A 16,696-nucleotide genomic window follows, 5' to 3' on the forward strand; every position below is an offset into this window, starting at 1 on the left:
CGCACACAGTTACGTACAACCTGCGTGCAGTGATTTAGTAGAAAATGGCTATAATTATATATGAACACTGATGCTAATCTTTGTTTCCATCAGGTGATTCAGGCCCTGTTGACCAAGTTCACTGTAGCTGACAACCCTGCTAAATATGCCCTGTACAAACGCTGCCGCAGGGATGAGCAAGGTAAGTGTTTGTGTGTGGTCTGTCTTTCTGGCTATAGGAGACATTGTAGTTGGTTTGTCATGCTATAGATGCCAGTCTGTTAGCTGGCTGGATAGCATGCATGCCAGAACTGGGCTGGTGTCTGAACATAGTGTGTGTCGGTATCTGTAGGGTTTAGGGTGTGTATTTCTAGACGCCTCGCCCTCATGTTGCTGAATGCCACAGGGCTGCCCACACACACACATTACTTTTCACCCCTGTGGCTGGAATGCCCCACCAGGGAAGGAACACACACACCGTGTACAGCAGCAGCTGTTCTCAACCAGCCAGCCTGTGGAGAGCCCCCCCCCCCCCCCCCCCGCTACTGTTCTTCCTATTTTAGGGCTCTGCTAGATAAGATGGAGAGGGCTCTGCTAAATAAGATGGAGAGGGCAACTCGCTGGTGAGGTTCAGCATGGACCTTCACCCGGCTCAGAGTCTGAGACCACCAGCAGACAAGCAAAGATGGATCAGTCCCTATACCACAGAGCAGGAGATAAACCCATCTTACTGAAGACTGGGTGGGGTTAGGGGTAGAGTAGTCGGGAATAGGAGTGCAGGTAGCTTATGGTTGTGAATAGGTCAGACTTCCAGCCGAGTTGCAGTGCCGACAATAGACAGACCGTGACAGACTGCACAATCTCACACTGTTGTGTAATCTGACAGCTCTTCATTATGTCAAGGGAAATGCGCACACCCGCTATCCCAGACCTCTAGGACAGCGTGACTTGGACGCTAGCTTTGACGTTGTGCGTGTTTGCAGTGTTTTCCCTTCGGTACATGAAGAGGTCTGAGCCTGTTAATGTCTGTCTAGACAGTATATACTGTGGTCCAATTAAAAACATGGGGGGGGGGGGGGGTTTGTGTGTGCTGGGCTGTATGGGGCACGGACTCAGTTCGAAATGGTCAGGATTTGAGGCGTCATAACTCTGACCCTAGATCTGTGGTTACTGCGTGATCTATGAGGAATGGTAAATGTATGCACGTCTAACTTATGACCCATTCCGATGGTGTAAACTTAAAGCCCCTGCCTGCCGCAAGAAATGCCACGGTGATGTCTGAATCTGGCATGGAACGCGGGTCTCTCCCAGTCCTGCTGAGATGGACGGCTAAAGTACTGTACTACCATGGCACCATCTGGTACATAGCTGTGTAGAGCTAGTCCCTTTCAGCAGCTGTGTTTTTAATAGGAGAGCCTGTAGGCTTGGCCTAGCAGGCAGGCGGGAGCCTCTACTGTAGAGGGACAGGCTGAGAGCATGTAGTGGCGTGAGCTGCTGTCTCTGGATATGGAGCATGCAGGAGGGTTTAGGGCTGCCTGGTGACTTGACTCGCATGAAAGACGTCGGTCTCTCTGATCTGACCGGGCTGCTTTCCGTGTGTGCTTACCCCCATGGTATGTAGCCAAAACTAAAAAAAATATATTATTTTTTACTAAAGCTCTCATTCGTGTTTTTACAGCACCCCCCCGACTTGACATTGAACCCTTCTGTAGAATAAACCCTAATAATCATGAATTATAACCACAGAATATTATTGTGTGTTTCCTCCTGTAGAGTACATGTGTAAGCTGTCGGAGGGAGAGCATCCGTTGTTCCTGCGTCTGCTAGCAGGTCCCAACACCGACACGCTGGGCTTTGTCCTGAGAGAACAGCAGACTGGCGAGGTCATGGTAAGACGCACACTGAACTCCCACACACACTAAACACACACTCATGCTCCCTGTATTAACCATACCTCTCTCCTCTTCCAGTGGGAAGCGTTCTCCATCGCAGAGTTGAGTAACTTCCTAAGGATGCTGGAGAAGGAGGAGACTGAGCGGGTGTGTTCCGTGACGCGTCGTTACGACAACTACAGACTCAAACTGCAGGAGGCCATGAGAGCAGCAGGGGGGCCGGGGTAACTACTGTCCCCGGAGGAGAGAGGGCTGGGAACCAGAATCCAGTCTAAGGGACACTGAGGGGGAAACTGGTCCAACCTGATTCAGAAACTGGAGAGCTGGAATAAACTCTAGATTTTACCTGTGGACCCTATGTGCAATACACTAGATGGACACTAGAGGGCAACTGTGGTTCCACTGCGTTCAGCCTGGACTTGGCATTAAGCACTCAAGAGACTAGCTCCATGTCTTTACTGAGTAGGCCTACACCCCTGTGTGCCATATCCACTTCTGTTCACTCTCTTTTGATCCTTCTGGTTATTGCCATTTTTTAAATTCTTTTAGAATGACCTTTTTGAACACGTGAATGATTCAAACCCCCGAATATTTGAATCCATTTATTTTGCATTTTTATTTAATTGGTGGATGCAAGGGTTTGTACATATTGTTTTTTTAATTTATGTGGGTGAAGCTTTGTTCTGTTTCTTTGCAGAAATTGTTTTATTGTGTTCTATGAAGGCGTGGCAGCAATCCAACCCCCAAAGCGTGTGCTCACTGATTTCTCTCACCGGGGTTAATGCACAGAAAACATATCAGCAACATAAAGGCTAGACTGGTTTATCATGGAAAGGACACAGTCTTGGATGAAATAGAAACTAGAAAAGGCAAATGATACAAACCAGAATAAGAGTGGTGTATTTAAACTGAAGGTTGTGATGGTCTTGAAAGGAGGAGCATATTTGGTGCAGTTTTAGTCTGACAGTCACAAGCTGTTTGGGGTTTAGAGGTCAGGATGGAAGTGTGACCGCTTGTGACCAGACTGACAGTGGAGTTTGAGCTGACCGCTCACCTTTGACCTCTGGACAGAGACTAGTATCAGAGGAGAAGAGGTTAGCGCTGTGAGAATGGAACGATTTTAGGAAGTTGACTAATGGTTTTAGAGGAAGTAGATAAGTAAGACTGTAAAAAAAAAAAACAACAAATGAAATGGATGTGACAAACAAGAGTTTTTGGAGTTCCATGTTAAAAGAGATTTTCTATGCTGAGAAAGTTCAGGGCTTCTTGGAGCCAGCGCCAGGCCAGTGGCCACAGATAACATGGTCAGGAATCACAGCAAAGGACAATGGCTATATTTCTGTTCCTCTGGTAGTCATTGAACATGGCTACATCTGTCCTAATCTGCTTCAGGGCTGGTAGGATAAAGTCAGTTTATTGTAGAGGTGACGTCACATGGCCATGTGTTCAGTGTCCTAGACTAGGAGAAAGCGGCTAGAACCTGTTGCTTTGAAGTTCTCGCATTTTGCCTCCCTGTCCGTCTCTCTCTCTCTCTCAGTACTGTATTTACATCTACCAGGGTTGTATCGATTTTCTGGTAGATACAGGAGAGGTCATTTGAACAGAGACTGTACTTTGGAATAGATGGACAATGAATTGAATGGACAGAGCAACTAGTGAGCGCATTTTGGGCCATCAACCCTCGGCACAGTATCAAAACACACTGACCAAATGCAAGAATATATGTTGATTTGGCATGTTTAAAAGCCTTGTTTATCTGCAAGTACTATATGACGTTTTTTCTGATGGTACTGCATTAGTTGCCATGTTTATCTCTATAGAAAGAGTAGTGGTGTGGTTATATAGCCCCACCTTATGGATAAATGCTGTAACTGTCCTCTCGGTCTGCCTGTTGGTGATATGATGTGCTGTTGCTTATGTTTTCATGTTCTATAACCGAAGCTATTATAAAATGTTTGGATTTATTTTAGGTTTTGCCTGATGCTCCTAGAGGCCTCAAATGAAGGGAACATTTTATAGCTAGAGTTTATTATAAGGGGTTACACACCCAGAACTTAATTTACGTTTAAACACTGGGTTAATGGAATTAGATATGGTAAAATCTATCACATTTTTTTTTATCCAAAAGCCATTTTCTTTGCAAGCCTTGCTAGATGGTGTTGCAAAGCACAGTGTTACATTGACAGATACCACTGGCCCTGTGTGAGTTAGTTAGAGGTCTGCACATCTCAGCATCAGGGCTTTGAATCAGACAAGTTAATATCTATCTACAGAGCTTCTATCGGACCAGTTTACGATCTACTGAAGCTTCTGGGCACTTTACCTTTTAATTCAGGGATTTTTCTTTGCCTTCTCCATTTACCAGATGCCAATCTTCCACTATTATAATTCTACACAATGTTTCATAATTAGGCCTTATTGAAATGAGTGGCTTTTATGAAAGATGTAAGGTGTTTGTACAAGCTCCTGTATGATTTGTTAGACTGTGAAAGTTGGTTTATCTTCAATTTGTATCATGGGCAGCGCTCTCTGGTTAGCTTTGTTAAGTGGGATGTAGGAGGATGACTGCTAAAGTAACCCATATAAATATACTATAACGCATGCATCATCTACACCTAATGCATATAGGTCTACTATGTGGCTCTTAGGAACCAGAGGCCAGTACTGTTGAACTTGCAAATGTATGAAAGTTTTTATAGATAAACATAAACTAGTTAGATGCATAACTGTTATTTGCCAAAGATTACTAGGCCCCCTGTCTCTTCAGCTATGCCCTAATGTTTGACGCTGCAGTGCTATATGCAGCGACTGTAAGATCTATACCTGGAATGATTCTGCTGACAGTGTTAGTGATGGTTCAGTACCAGGATGTGGATGAACACAGCAGCTGTGGGCTCAGCTTGGAGGAGACGGGATTGAACCGACATGTTATAATGAAAAAAAATGTTGCTATATTCTATTTATATTATTGATGATGCAGATTTATTTTTGTAGGTAACTTTCTTTTTTTTGTCTTTTTTTTTGCATTGTTACCAAATGTGGCCTTCTCTAAAGGACTGAATTCATCTATTAAAGTTTTAAATTGTACAAAAAAAGGGAACATTGGTGAATCCAATGATCTGGCCACTGAATCAAAAATGCTGAACTAATAATGAGACCTGACTGCACTCCTATAGGCAGCTCCTAAAGGTGCAAACAGCAGTTGCTACGTAAGATGACGTCCTCGTCGATGATCTCCAGTACATAGCCATACTGGGGGTAGCTCATTAAGGTGTTGCAGTAGTACAAGGGCTGGGCAGCATAGCAGGGGCATCTGCATCAATAGGTGGGCAAGTCAGTGGTCGCCCAGGTGTATGGCACCAGCTCATAGATCTCCGGTTTCTACACCAGCATGTCTTTGCCTGTGTGCCTGGGGTCTCAATCTTCAGAGGGTCCCTGGAGTGAGCTTCTTCCTGTGGACCTCGGAGGCTGCGCCAGTGTGAAGCAGCCTCTTCATCATCCCGCATATCTCTGTAGTCAGGTCCTTTGTGTAGGTGGCTGTGAACTCAACTTACAGGTCCTGCTCTCTTCTCTTCGTCTGAATAGCATCTTGTTGATGTTATTGGGAGGGCTCTCTAGGGGCCGGGCTGGGGCAGCCCAGACAATCTTCCCCGCTATTGGATACATTCAATCACTTTCAAATTAATTTACAGAGCTGTAGATGTTAAGACACCATCCTTGATATCAAAATTCTAGTTTTAACCATATTGAGGTTATACACTTTTGTTTACATCGACCTTGTTTACAAACCCTGGAGAAAGCAAGCTTATATTTGGGGTTCTTACAGGACAGTTAAAGGGCAATGCCAGCACTTCAACTTAATTGTAATTATTTACAGCACAATACCAGGGTTAACATGCAAAAAGGCGTTTTGTTGAGGGGGGAAATAATCCGGGATTTTGTAGTGACAAGTAGTGACATTTGCAGTGACAAGGGGAGCACAAAAATAGCCTCCCTTGGGCTGGAAACCTGTTGAAGGTTTATTTTTAACCCTACCCTGTCACAAAGAAGCTTTAAAAAAAATAGAAGCACGCCGTTTACACATACAGTATGTAGACAGGTTTGGTGCTGCAGATGACGACTGAGGTTGAAAAGTTGCGGAATTGCCCTTTAAACTAAGCTCAGAAAGCATTTATAGGTGTATATTCTTTAAGAATCAATGGGTTCATATCAAGTCCAAAAATGGATGTAGACTGAATTTATGCAAAATACAACAATTTCAAAGATTTTACTGACTTACAGTTCATATAAGGAAATCAGTCAATTGAAAATAATTCATTAGTTTGGGCCTCCATCTAGCTGATCCTGGGTGTAATCATTAGACCAACAGTTGAAAACGAGAGTTTCTATTAGACAAATTCAGGTATGTTTATCCCCGTTTTCCCTTTGCTTCCGTTTAAGATATATATATATACATTTTTTTTCAACAGAATTGGTGGATTGAATACATCCCTGATCACGAGTTAACACGGTTCACTTTCATAGCAGCCAAGTTGCATTCCTTCTCGCATCTCTTCTCACTTCTTCCCTTCGCGTGTGGACTTCAATGCACAACACATCAGCTCTGTGACCAGGCGAAAAAACCTTTCCAAGCCAAACCGTTATACACAGCCTACATCGCTGTCACCATATTAGCTAAAGTAATGTCAGCATAGTTAATAGAACTAAAGTGTTAGTAAACCCGCTACAATCATGCAGTAACGTTACAGTGTACAGTGAGCAGTTACACCGGCGGGCCCCGGTGGCAATAAATTAGTAATACCAAAAGCTTACCTTGACTTGGAAGAGTTCCAGTGTTGTGTTGGAAAGTCATAGCCAGCAAGCTAACATAGCATCCTTCTGTTTGAGGAGGGTGTTTCAGTATGCTAAACAAGCTAGCTGCATTTGCTAAGTAAGTGAAACTGGGAAAAAATGACACTCTTTCGCTATTTCTGTCTTGCATCTCCATTTTGGAAGAAATGGATTTATTAAAAACTGTTCAACTATTGCCTTTTTCTTAATTTGAGTCAACTACTCACCACATTTTATACACAATACACAGTGCTAGCTAGCTAAAGTTTATGCTTTCAGTACTAGATGATTTCTCTCATCCTTTGATTGGGTGGAAAATGTCAGTTCATGCTGCAAGATCTCTGGTAGGCTGGAGGACATCCTCCGGCTACATCATTGTACAACCCTACAAAGTGCTGTTGAGGCTACTGTAGACCTTTGCAAAACAATGTTTTAATCAATTATTTGGTGATGCGATTATATTTAGTATAGTTATACCTAATAATAACTAATGTTTTACAATTCATGAAATTCACTGAGAAAGATGGTCCTCCTCTGAGGACACACCTTCAGTATGTGGACACACCTTCAAATGAGTGGATTCGGCTATTTCGGCCACATCCGTTGCTGACAGGTGTATTAAATCGAGCACACAGCTGTGCAATCTCCATAGACAAACATTGGTAGTAGAATGGCCTTACTGAAGAGCTCAATGACTTTCAACGTGGCACCGTCATATGATGACATCTTTCCAACAAGTCAGTTCGTCAAAATATAAGTACTGTTATTGTGAAGTAGAAACGTCTAGGAGTAACAACGGCTTAGCCGCGAAGTGGAAGGCCACACAAGCTCACAGAACGGAACTGGTGAATGCTGAAGCGCGTAGCGCATTAAAATCATCTGTCCTCGGTTGCAACACTCACTACTGAGTTCCAAACTGTCTCATTGGGAGCTTCATGAAATGGGTTTCCATGGCCGAGCAGCCGCACGCAAGCCTAAGATCACTGTGCATAATGCCAAGCGTCGGCTTGAGTGGTGTAAAGCTCGCCGCCATTGGACTCTGGAGCAGTGGAAATGCGTTCACTGGAGTGATGACTCACGCTTCAACATCTGGCAGTCCGACGAACAAATCTGGGTTTTGTGGATGCCAGGAGAATGCTATCTTCCCTAATTCATAATGCCAACTGTAAAGTTTGGCAGAGGAGGAATAATGGGCTGGGGCAGTCTTTCATGGTTTGGGCTAGGCCCCTTAGTTGTAGTGAAGGGAAATTTTAAAGCTACAGCATACAATGACATTTGGCGAATGCTCATTCCTGTTTCAGCATAACAATGGCCCCATGCACAAAGAGAGGTCCATAAAGAAATGGTTTGTTGAGATCGGTGTGGAAGAACTTGACTGGCCTGCACAGAGCCCTGACCTCAACCCCATCAAACACCTTTGTGATGAATTGGAACACCGACTGTAAGCCAGGCCTAATCGGCCAACATCAGTGCCCGACCTCACTAATGCTCTTGTGGCTGAAGGGAAGCAAGTCCCTGCAGTAATGTTCCAACATCTAGTGGAAAGACTTCCCAGAAGAGTGGAGGCTGTTATAGCAGCAAAGGGGGGACCAACTTCATATCAATGCCCGTGATTTTGGAATGAGATGGTCGATGAGCAGGTGTCCACATACTTTTGGTCATGTAGTGTGTGTATATAGGTGATGTTAATACTATGTAAAGCATCTAATCATGTTGCAATAAGATTATGAAATAATAGCCCAATATAGACCTATTCAATCACAGTTGAGGAAAAAGTCAGTGGTTGTATTCCCTAAAAGTTTTTATAAAAATTGTAAATTTCAGTACCCCTCTGAAGGATTGCAGTTGGACAAACATAGATAGGCCAACAGGTAAACATTTTCATACTTGTAAAAATGTCAAGAATAGACGACTCAATGTTGTTGCTAGCAAATCACGTGACTAGTTATCAAAACTCAAGTTGAGCATTCCTCAGCTAGGCCTACATAACCTGTTTCAGGCCTTCATGACATTACCCTGAAGAAGCTACAGTGATGACGAAACATTGGTGTTTTACCCAATACATTCTTGAGAGCTTACATATAGTGTGTGACTCTCTTTATTTTGATTTTGATAGCCTAATTTAAAGAATTTCCCATCAAACTAGCTACTTTACACCGTTTGGATCTATCCTCCTTCCCCCGCTTCTCTGTATCCACACGAGTGTGCACACTGCACTCTTCCAGCAGTCAGAAGTTATTTTGAACGTTTGTTAGTAGGTCTGAGAGTAGAGTAGTACTTACTTATTGATTCCAACTTGGTAAATAGTTTTGTCACTCATTATCATTAATGAATTACAGAGACAAGTACGTATGAATGACAAACACATGATGAAAAAAACACGGAGCAGATGTCCGTATCAGAATAAACTATAAACAATCACAGGTAAAGACTGGTTAGCGTTTAGGCATTAACTCCTAAATCTTAAGGTTAGGCATAACTCAGAAGGGTTACGGTTTGGGATAGGCTTAAAACAAAATGATCTGAAACAAAAATCTCTAAAACAACTTCTATGGCTGGATTGATAGATGTTTACGCCCATGCCATGCCAGTCCACAATGCCCTAGCAAAAGCTATTTGAAGATAACATCGCTCACTGTTGCCCCTAGTGGCTGGTTTCCACATCATTTCCTGACATAGTCAGACATGGATGGACGTTGAATACTGACTTGTATTATGGGTGACCTGGCTAAATTAGCTATGAATGTAAGAAATGTAAGTCAAGTTAATGTCATTTTTTTGCTATGATCACCCCTTTTTGAGCAGTAGGCTATAAGTTTGCTTTCAGTGGGATGAGTGTATTTTGCAGAAAATAAAGGCTAATAATATACAGTACACTCTTGGCATTCTCTCAACCAGCTTCACCTAGAATGCTTTTCAAGCAGTCTTGAAGGAGTAACCACATATGCTTAGGACTTGTTGGCTGCTTTTCCTTCATTCTGCGGTCCAACTCATCCCACACCATCTCAATTGGGTTGAGGTCGGGGGATTGTGGAGGCCAGGTCATCTAATGCAGCACTCCATTACTCTCATTTTTGGTCAAATAGCCCTTATACAGCCTGGAGGTGTGTTGGGTCACAGTCCTGTTGAAAAACAAATGATAGTCCCACTAAGCGCAAACCAGATGGGATGGCGTATTGCTTCAGAATGCTGTGGTAGTTGGTTAAGTGTGCCTTGAATTCGAAGTAAATCCATGACAGTCACCAAAAAAGCACCATCACACCTCTTCTTCCATGCTTCACGGTGGGAAGCACACATGGGGAGATCATCCGTTCACCTACTCTGCGTCTCACAAAGACACAGCGGTTGGAACCAAAAATCTAAAATTTGGACTCCTCAGACCAAAGGACAAATTTCCACCTTTCTGTTACTTGAACTCTGTGAAGCATTTATTTGGGCTGCAATTTTTGAGGCTGGTAATTCTAATGAACTTATCCTCTGCAGCAGAGGTAACTCTGGGTCTTCCTTTCCTGTGGTGGTCCTCATGAGAGCCAGTTTCATCATAGTGCTTGATGGTTTTTGCGACAGCACATGAAGAAACGTAAAAGTTCTTGAAATTTTCCGAATTGACTGACCTTCATGTCTTAAAGTAACGATGACCTGCCGTTTCTCTGTGCTTATTTGAGCTGTTCTTGCCATAATATGGACTTGGTCTTTTACCCAATAGGGCTATCTTCTGTATACCACCCCTACCTTGTCACAACACAACTGAATGGCTCAAACGCATTAAGAAGGAAAGAAATTCTGCAAATTAACTTTCAATAAGGCACACCTGTTCATTGAAATGCATTCCAGGTGACTATCTCTTGAAGCTGGTTGAAAGAATGCCAAGAGTTAGCAAATAGTGGCTAATTTGAAGAATCTGAAACGTAAAATATATTTTGATTTGTTTAACATTTTTTTGGTTACTACATGTTATTTTATAGTTTTGAATGTAGAAAATAGTAAAAAATAAAGAAAAACACTTGACTGAGTAGGTTTGTCAACTTTTGACTGGTACTGTATATGTTAAATGTTGACTTCAGGAGCATTAGATAATTAGCTATGAATGTAAGACGTTTCAGTCAATTCTTTTTTTTGTGGGGGGCACTTTGAGCACCTGCCCCTCCAAAGGTCTGTACATGGCCCTGCTCATATGGTTCCAGAGTTGTATCTGAATATAAAGCTGGAATTCTGACCAACAGGGTTGCTCTCTGTAATCGCCAGTCTGGTGGACTTTGGAGAAAACGTTCCTCTCATCCAAACTAACTATCACTGTGTATCAGGGAATGTCAAAAAAAGATAAAATAGCCCTCTTTTTCTCCCAAACTGCACAACAGATTTCAAATGGAATGAAGGTCACCTTACAAAGCCTTTATCAACTACTTAAGCAAAATAAATGTAAGCAATGGTAACTAAGGATTCTGATGATAAGAAAACAGGACAGGTCAACACTCATTTCCTCTCCGACCAATTTACAGCACGTGACATTTTAAATGTTCAAATACATCCAACCTCAGTAAGATCAACCTCGTCCAAATAGTGTGCACATAACCATATAGACCTGCTGCAAAATTAGGCTACAGAGAGCGAGAGAGAGGCTATGCTCTTGCACTTTCCCACAATATCCGTTTTAAATTAGTAACCAGTCATTACTTTCAATACAATACCATGATAGATTAATTGATTATTCAAATGACATTGTAACATAATTACATATTTGTTCACCTTTGAGTGTTTTATTTCATTTTACTGACGGTAGAGGGCCCTAGTGTCCTCCGCTTCCGTCTGGAACAGATGCAACGGTATGCAGCACGCCAATGTGTTATCAAAAGCTCAAGTTCAGCAGCGTCACTCCGTGTCTTGCAGCTGACCCTCGTTTGGAGATACCTTGACAGTGCTTGTGGTTGACCACGGTTCAGACTGATTTGATCAGAGGACAAGTAGCGGTGTCCACCTTGTGCTCCTGTCTTCTGGAACCCTCGGTCCGAAGTTGTTGGATTCTCTTCGGAACGCTGGGTCCGAATCTGTTGGATTCGAGTCAAGATATCGCCTCTCCTTGTTACAAGCTGTAGAAACATTGATTAACTTTTGTTCCTCCATCGCAGCTGCTTTCAGAACAAGGATTGTTTTACATTGACCAACCGTTTGGTGAGTCCACCTTTTATTATGAGATGAAGATTTCTTGTTTCTGTATGGAATGACATTGGTGTCCAAAAGTAACCTAACTGAAGTCACCTGGTTGTTCATAGGGCTACAACTGTAAAAACGACTTAGTTAGTCAGCTTAGTTTTATTTTATTTCACATGTATTTCTCATTATTTTTCTAAAGTTATTATGCAGTCTCCCTTTCTATTTCCACATACGCGTTGGTTCCACGTCAATAGCATGTCAATGTCAACTGTAGACTAATGATGTGACACATCTCCTACCTACCTGTTGCCAACAACTATGATATATTTTCTACGTTTCATATTGAACAGGAACAAATAATTAAAGCACACTCTTGTCACATGCGGCAGCCTAGTGGTTAATATGTTGGGCTTGTAACCCACCGAAAGGTAGCTGGTTCGAATACCCGAGCCGACAATGTGAAAATCTGTCGCTGTGCCCGTTGGGCAAGGCACTTGACCCTACATTTGATCCAGGGGCGCCATACTACTCTGGCTGACCCTGTTAAACACATTTCACTGCACTGATCTGGTGTATGTGACATAAAACATCTATATACTAAAGAAAGGGCGATAGACATTTGAACAAATGCATCCCATTGTATTATCACATGCAAATATAAGTGTATTTATATTATATCTGTAGGTCTATTAAAATGCTCAAGGAAAGACATTTCATGAGAGCAACATTAAATGAAGCTATACATTTTTTTCCTACTATAAAAACAAACAATGGAGAACTTTGTTTTGGTAAGGCAATACAGTTGTAGTAAGCCCAATAAGGGCTTGGGTATACGGGTATATCATTAATTGAAACAACTAGAAATGTTACATACTCTGGCTTTAATGTACAAGATGGTCTAATATGTCAGTTACCCCCATCGCCTGTGCAAGCCAAGCAGTGAGAATTATCACATTGCTGCTCATTTCGCATTCATGTCATCTAAGACTTGAGCTGGCTGTGTGGAGTGTTGTGTAACAGATCTGATCTTCTCAGAACACACACACACACACACTCTCTCTCAGAGCAGAGTTCAACACAGGTTTGAATGTGTATCCCATGATGTGTCCTTCAGCTTACCATCTGGAAAAATTAGAATGTTATATTATTCAGGCAGGGTGCAGCCTACTGAAATACACACAATTTAGCGTTTAACCTTTTAAACAACTTCAACAGAAATTGAACATCGAATTACATCTTTGCTAATGTCATTTGCCACATTGACTCTGATGAACAGTGCGTTTATGAACAGTGCATTTATGAACAGTGCACACATCAGACAGGTTTTTAGTGTCCCTTTGGAAAAGCTGTGGTTTTTGGAGGTCTTTCTTTAGCGTGTGGTGCGCTATGCTCAAAGCACTCACTCAGGTCTCCACCCAGGGTTTGGAAACATTCAGCCTGTAATCTGTCTACTGAAGTAACTACGACACACACCACGTTCACTGCTGACTCGATGTTAAATGGCATGGGCACAGAGCTCTGGCTTTGGTGTGGAAAGAAAAATAAATGTGCTTATTTTGAATATTTAGACAAGGTCTCGAGTGTACAGCCCTCAGGTGAAATGCCAGCACATTTAATTTTCCTCACCCTCACTTTTAACAGACTTTGATGGTATTTTCTTAAGCGATGGATCTTAAGGTAGTGTAGAACACCGTTTTACAGAGAGGCAATGCACCTATCGTCCATAGCTTCCCTCTACTCCCAGCTCTCTCTTCTCCGTATCGTTCTCTCACACACACCACCATACAGTATGCTCAGATCTCACTATCGCCCAAGGCTCTTTACGGCAGGATTCGTTATTCTTTTTAAACTCCAGATGTGTTCAATTTGTCACCAAGTCTCCCCCGGCCTCTTTTCCCACCTGACCACTTAGCAGCCACTTAACGCAATCCATCACAGGCCTTATTGAGGCTATTCATCTGGCCTCCCCTTTAGGAGACGTCATTTGATTACAGATAGGATGGTGTGGGCCGTGGGGGAACCTGTGGTACATGAAGTTGAGCCAATAAATGGCCAAGGGCCAGGGAAGTGACACTGACGTTAGCAGGGCGAGGGACTTAAGTGATGGATTCCTCGTCCCCTTCTCCTCGGGTCTATTTGACCAAGGTGGGTGGGTGCTCAGAAGATGTTATCCTCACAGATGGGGAATGTTGTTTAAATGTTGTTGTTACGTTGCAATACGTTTGTCCCCAAACTGAGACCGACGTTGGCGCCAAACGGATAGACCGGGATGTTCCCGTCTAGAACCTTCAGCTTCCCTTGGCAGGAGAGAGAAAGTTGTGAGATAGATGATGCTCATTTCTCACACAGCTCCGGAGAGAGAGCGACAGGGCTTGGCACTGCAGCGCCTAGTGCAGCAGCATAGAGCTGTATAAACCCAGAGTGGTGGTGTGGCCTCAGACAGAGGTCTCCTGGCTCTCTGTTTATTGGGTCTGGATGGGGAAATGGAGGGATAGATGATGGGAGGGATGGAGAGGATGACCTCAGCGATGTTGACTGAGACACTCGTTTGCCACTCGAGCACCTTCAGCAGGCTAGGACAGGGCACAGATGGTGCACAATCATACCATATAAGGGCTCAATTTGAGAGGGAAGGCTAGGAGAGTGCTGTGTGACTGTACACAACAATTCAGTGAGGGAGTGAGTGGTATTGAGGGATGGCTGTCGATGGCACCCGTGCCAGGATCTGAGCGAGATTGCGATTGGCTAATGGGAGGTGATTCAGCGCACTTCTTGATCTCAGCCAACCTGGTGTCAAATAAACAATGGCTGTGTCTCAAATTGAACTGCATTCCATATATAGTGTACAGGGCCCATCCACTGTAGTCAAAAGTGGTTCTCTATGTATGGAATAGGGTGCCATTTGCAACGCAGACAATTTCACTCTGTATATATTGGTGTACTGAGCAGCAACCATTTTCTAAATGAGTGGGGGGACATAGTGCTAGAACATCATTGGGGCTGCCAGCCCAGGACTTAGACATACGTTTGCACTATGTGATAATTAAAAGTGTTTTATTTCTCTAGAGTGCATTCATTTCCTGTCATTCCCCGTCAAAAGGTGAAGCGATGCACTGCGTGTGATGTTTAGAGTTTATTTCTGTCCATTTTCTTCAGCGCCAGCAGCAACACAGCTCGGCTGGTTTCTAGCTAAAGAGATTAGTGCAGAATTGACTGCTATTTAGAGCACGGAACCATTTGCTTTATTTCTGAATGAATAATTCAGAAGACTGCCCTCCCACATATGCTCTCCCTCCCACACCAGCTCAGATACTAATGCAGCTGCTAACAGCCTTCCACGCAAAAAAAAGGAGTATGTGACTCATATCAGTGGTGATGCTGTTGCCCGCGGTAACGCTTCTGCAGATGGGCCTCATCCATCACTTCAGTAGGTGTGAGCATGTGTGTGTCTGTGTGTGTCAGGGCTAAGCCATTGATAAACAGGAGCCACAGTACCCTGACATATCCACAGCTTTTCGGAGAGATTCACTTTGCCTCACCCTCCCCAGTGATATGGAGCTCGTTCATATAATAAAAGACTATCAGAATGAGGATAACCAGAAATACCTGCAGCCACCTGTTCCCTTGAACCAAAATGGCTTCCAGCAGATTGGGGGTATTTTAATTAGCACACCATTGACAGCCATTTCACAGCCTCAAAATAAATTACACCTGGGTTCTCAATACAAAGAAAGCTATAGAGAACACAACACTTACACATATGATATATTTCTTTAATGCATTAGACATAAAATATTTTTCTCAGATCCAGACCTCATCCCACATAAACCAGATGACCTCGAATCGCGTGCCTTTTCCATTTTTACGACTCACTGCCTTGGAAATTGTATATCAAAGGCTTCTCGCCTGTCATTTCACATTGCTTCAGATCCCAGCAGGAAATACATCTAAGTTCATTTGTGACAAGCTGTTTCATATTAAAGCCTTAATCCCATATTTGATGGTTTGCTTTCCCAGACATCCCAGCTCCCGTGTCTGGAACTGAGGATGGGTGGCTGAACCCGGAACCCACTGTGTGATCTATCAGCTCTGTGATTGGTCCGTTCTGGTTCCAGTCGCTACCTGCTGCCATGGCGAAGAGTCCCGAGATGAAGCTGGCCGTTTTCGGTAGAGCAGGAGTGGGTAAATCAGGTAGGAGGACCACTGACTGACTGTGTGTCTTTCCATATTTGTGTCTTTCCATGTTTGTCTTTCTATTTGTTAATCTATTGGAGTTAGTCAGTGAGATATATCGCTTGTGGGCTTTTTTTTGTTAGAAGAGCAGTATTTGTTTTAGTTCCCACGTTTCAGTGACGATTACACAATAAACTATCTACTAAATCAACCGCTGATTGTTGTTCTGGTCTGAAGTGCCTTACTTTACCCAAGCCAATTCAACACATTCTGAATCAGTTCAACACAAACTGGCAAAACTCTCCTGTATATCCTAATGCACATGTCAAACAGGGGTCACCATATTTAGTATGCTGTTTATTATGATATCTGCAGTAGCTAACAAGATAATGAAGAGCATATGTCTCTTGCACGGCACAATTGAAGACAGATTGCTCTCGATGGTGTTGGAAGATATTTATTTGAATGTTATCCATGTTTAAGAAGGCCATTATGTAACACTGATGTCTGTGAAGGTCAAATAAGGGACTGTTTTGGAAACTGTGGAAAGATGCCAAATGATTCCATGAAAACCCGTATAGAACCGTAAGTACTGTACAGCAGGTTGTTTTGCACTGAACATGTATTATTAACCACTAATAGGTCATGTGGAATAAGGATTACCGCTTCTA

At 43.0% G+C, this 16,696-nt stretch overlaps 2 protein-coding genes across 4 annotated transcripts in view; both read left to right on the forward strand.

The window, feature by feature from the left end:
* rassf3 (Ras association domain family member 3) overlaps positions 1-6,897 on the forward strand; it is a 52,066-nt gene extending 45,169 nt beyond the window's left edge. For both annotated transcript variants that reach the window (XM_029666188.2, XM_029666191.2), the window contains 3 exons: positions 94-181; positions 1,753-1,868; positions 1,950-6,897. In XM_029666188.2, the coding sequence (XP_029522048.2) occupies positions 94-181; positions 1,753-1,868; positions 1,950-2,099 (354 nt within the window). In that variant the 3' untranslated portion in view covers positions 2,100-6,897. The remainder of the gene's footprint in view (positions 1-93; positions 182-1,752; positions 1,869-1,949) is intronic.
* A 4,658-nt stretch (positions 6,898-11,555) lies between these two features.
* LOC115133202 (ras-related and estrogen-regulated growth inhibitor-like) overlaps positions 11,556-16,696 on the forward strand; it is a 63,027-nt gene continuing 57,886 nt past the window's right edge. For both annotated transcript variants that reach the window (XM_029666193.2, XM_029666194.2), the window contains exons 1-2: positions 11,556-11,870; positions 15,870-16,043. In XM_029666193.2, the coding sequence (XP_029522053.1) occupies positions 15,983-16,043 (61 nt within the window). In that variant the 5' untranslated portion in view covers positions 11,556-11,870; positions 15,870-15,982. The remainder of the gene's footprint in view (positions 11,871-15,869; positions 16,044-16,696) is intronic.

The sequence above is a fragment of the Oncorhynchus nerka genome, linkage group LG8 (genome assembly GCF_034236695.1).
Source record: "Oncorhynchus nerka isolate Pitt River linkage group LG8, Oner_Uvic_2.0, whole genome shotgun sequence".
In the NCBI taxonomy this organism is placed as follows: domain Eukaryota; kingdom Metazoa; phylum Chordata; class Actinopteri; order Salmoniformes; family Salmonidae; genus Oncorhynchus; species Oncorhynchus nerka.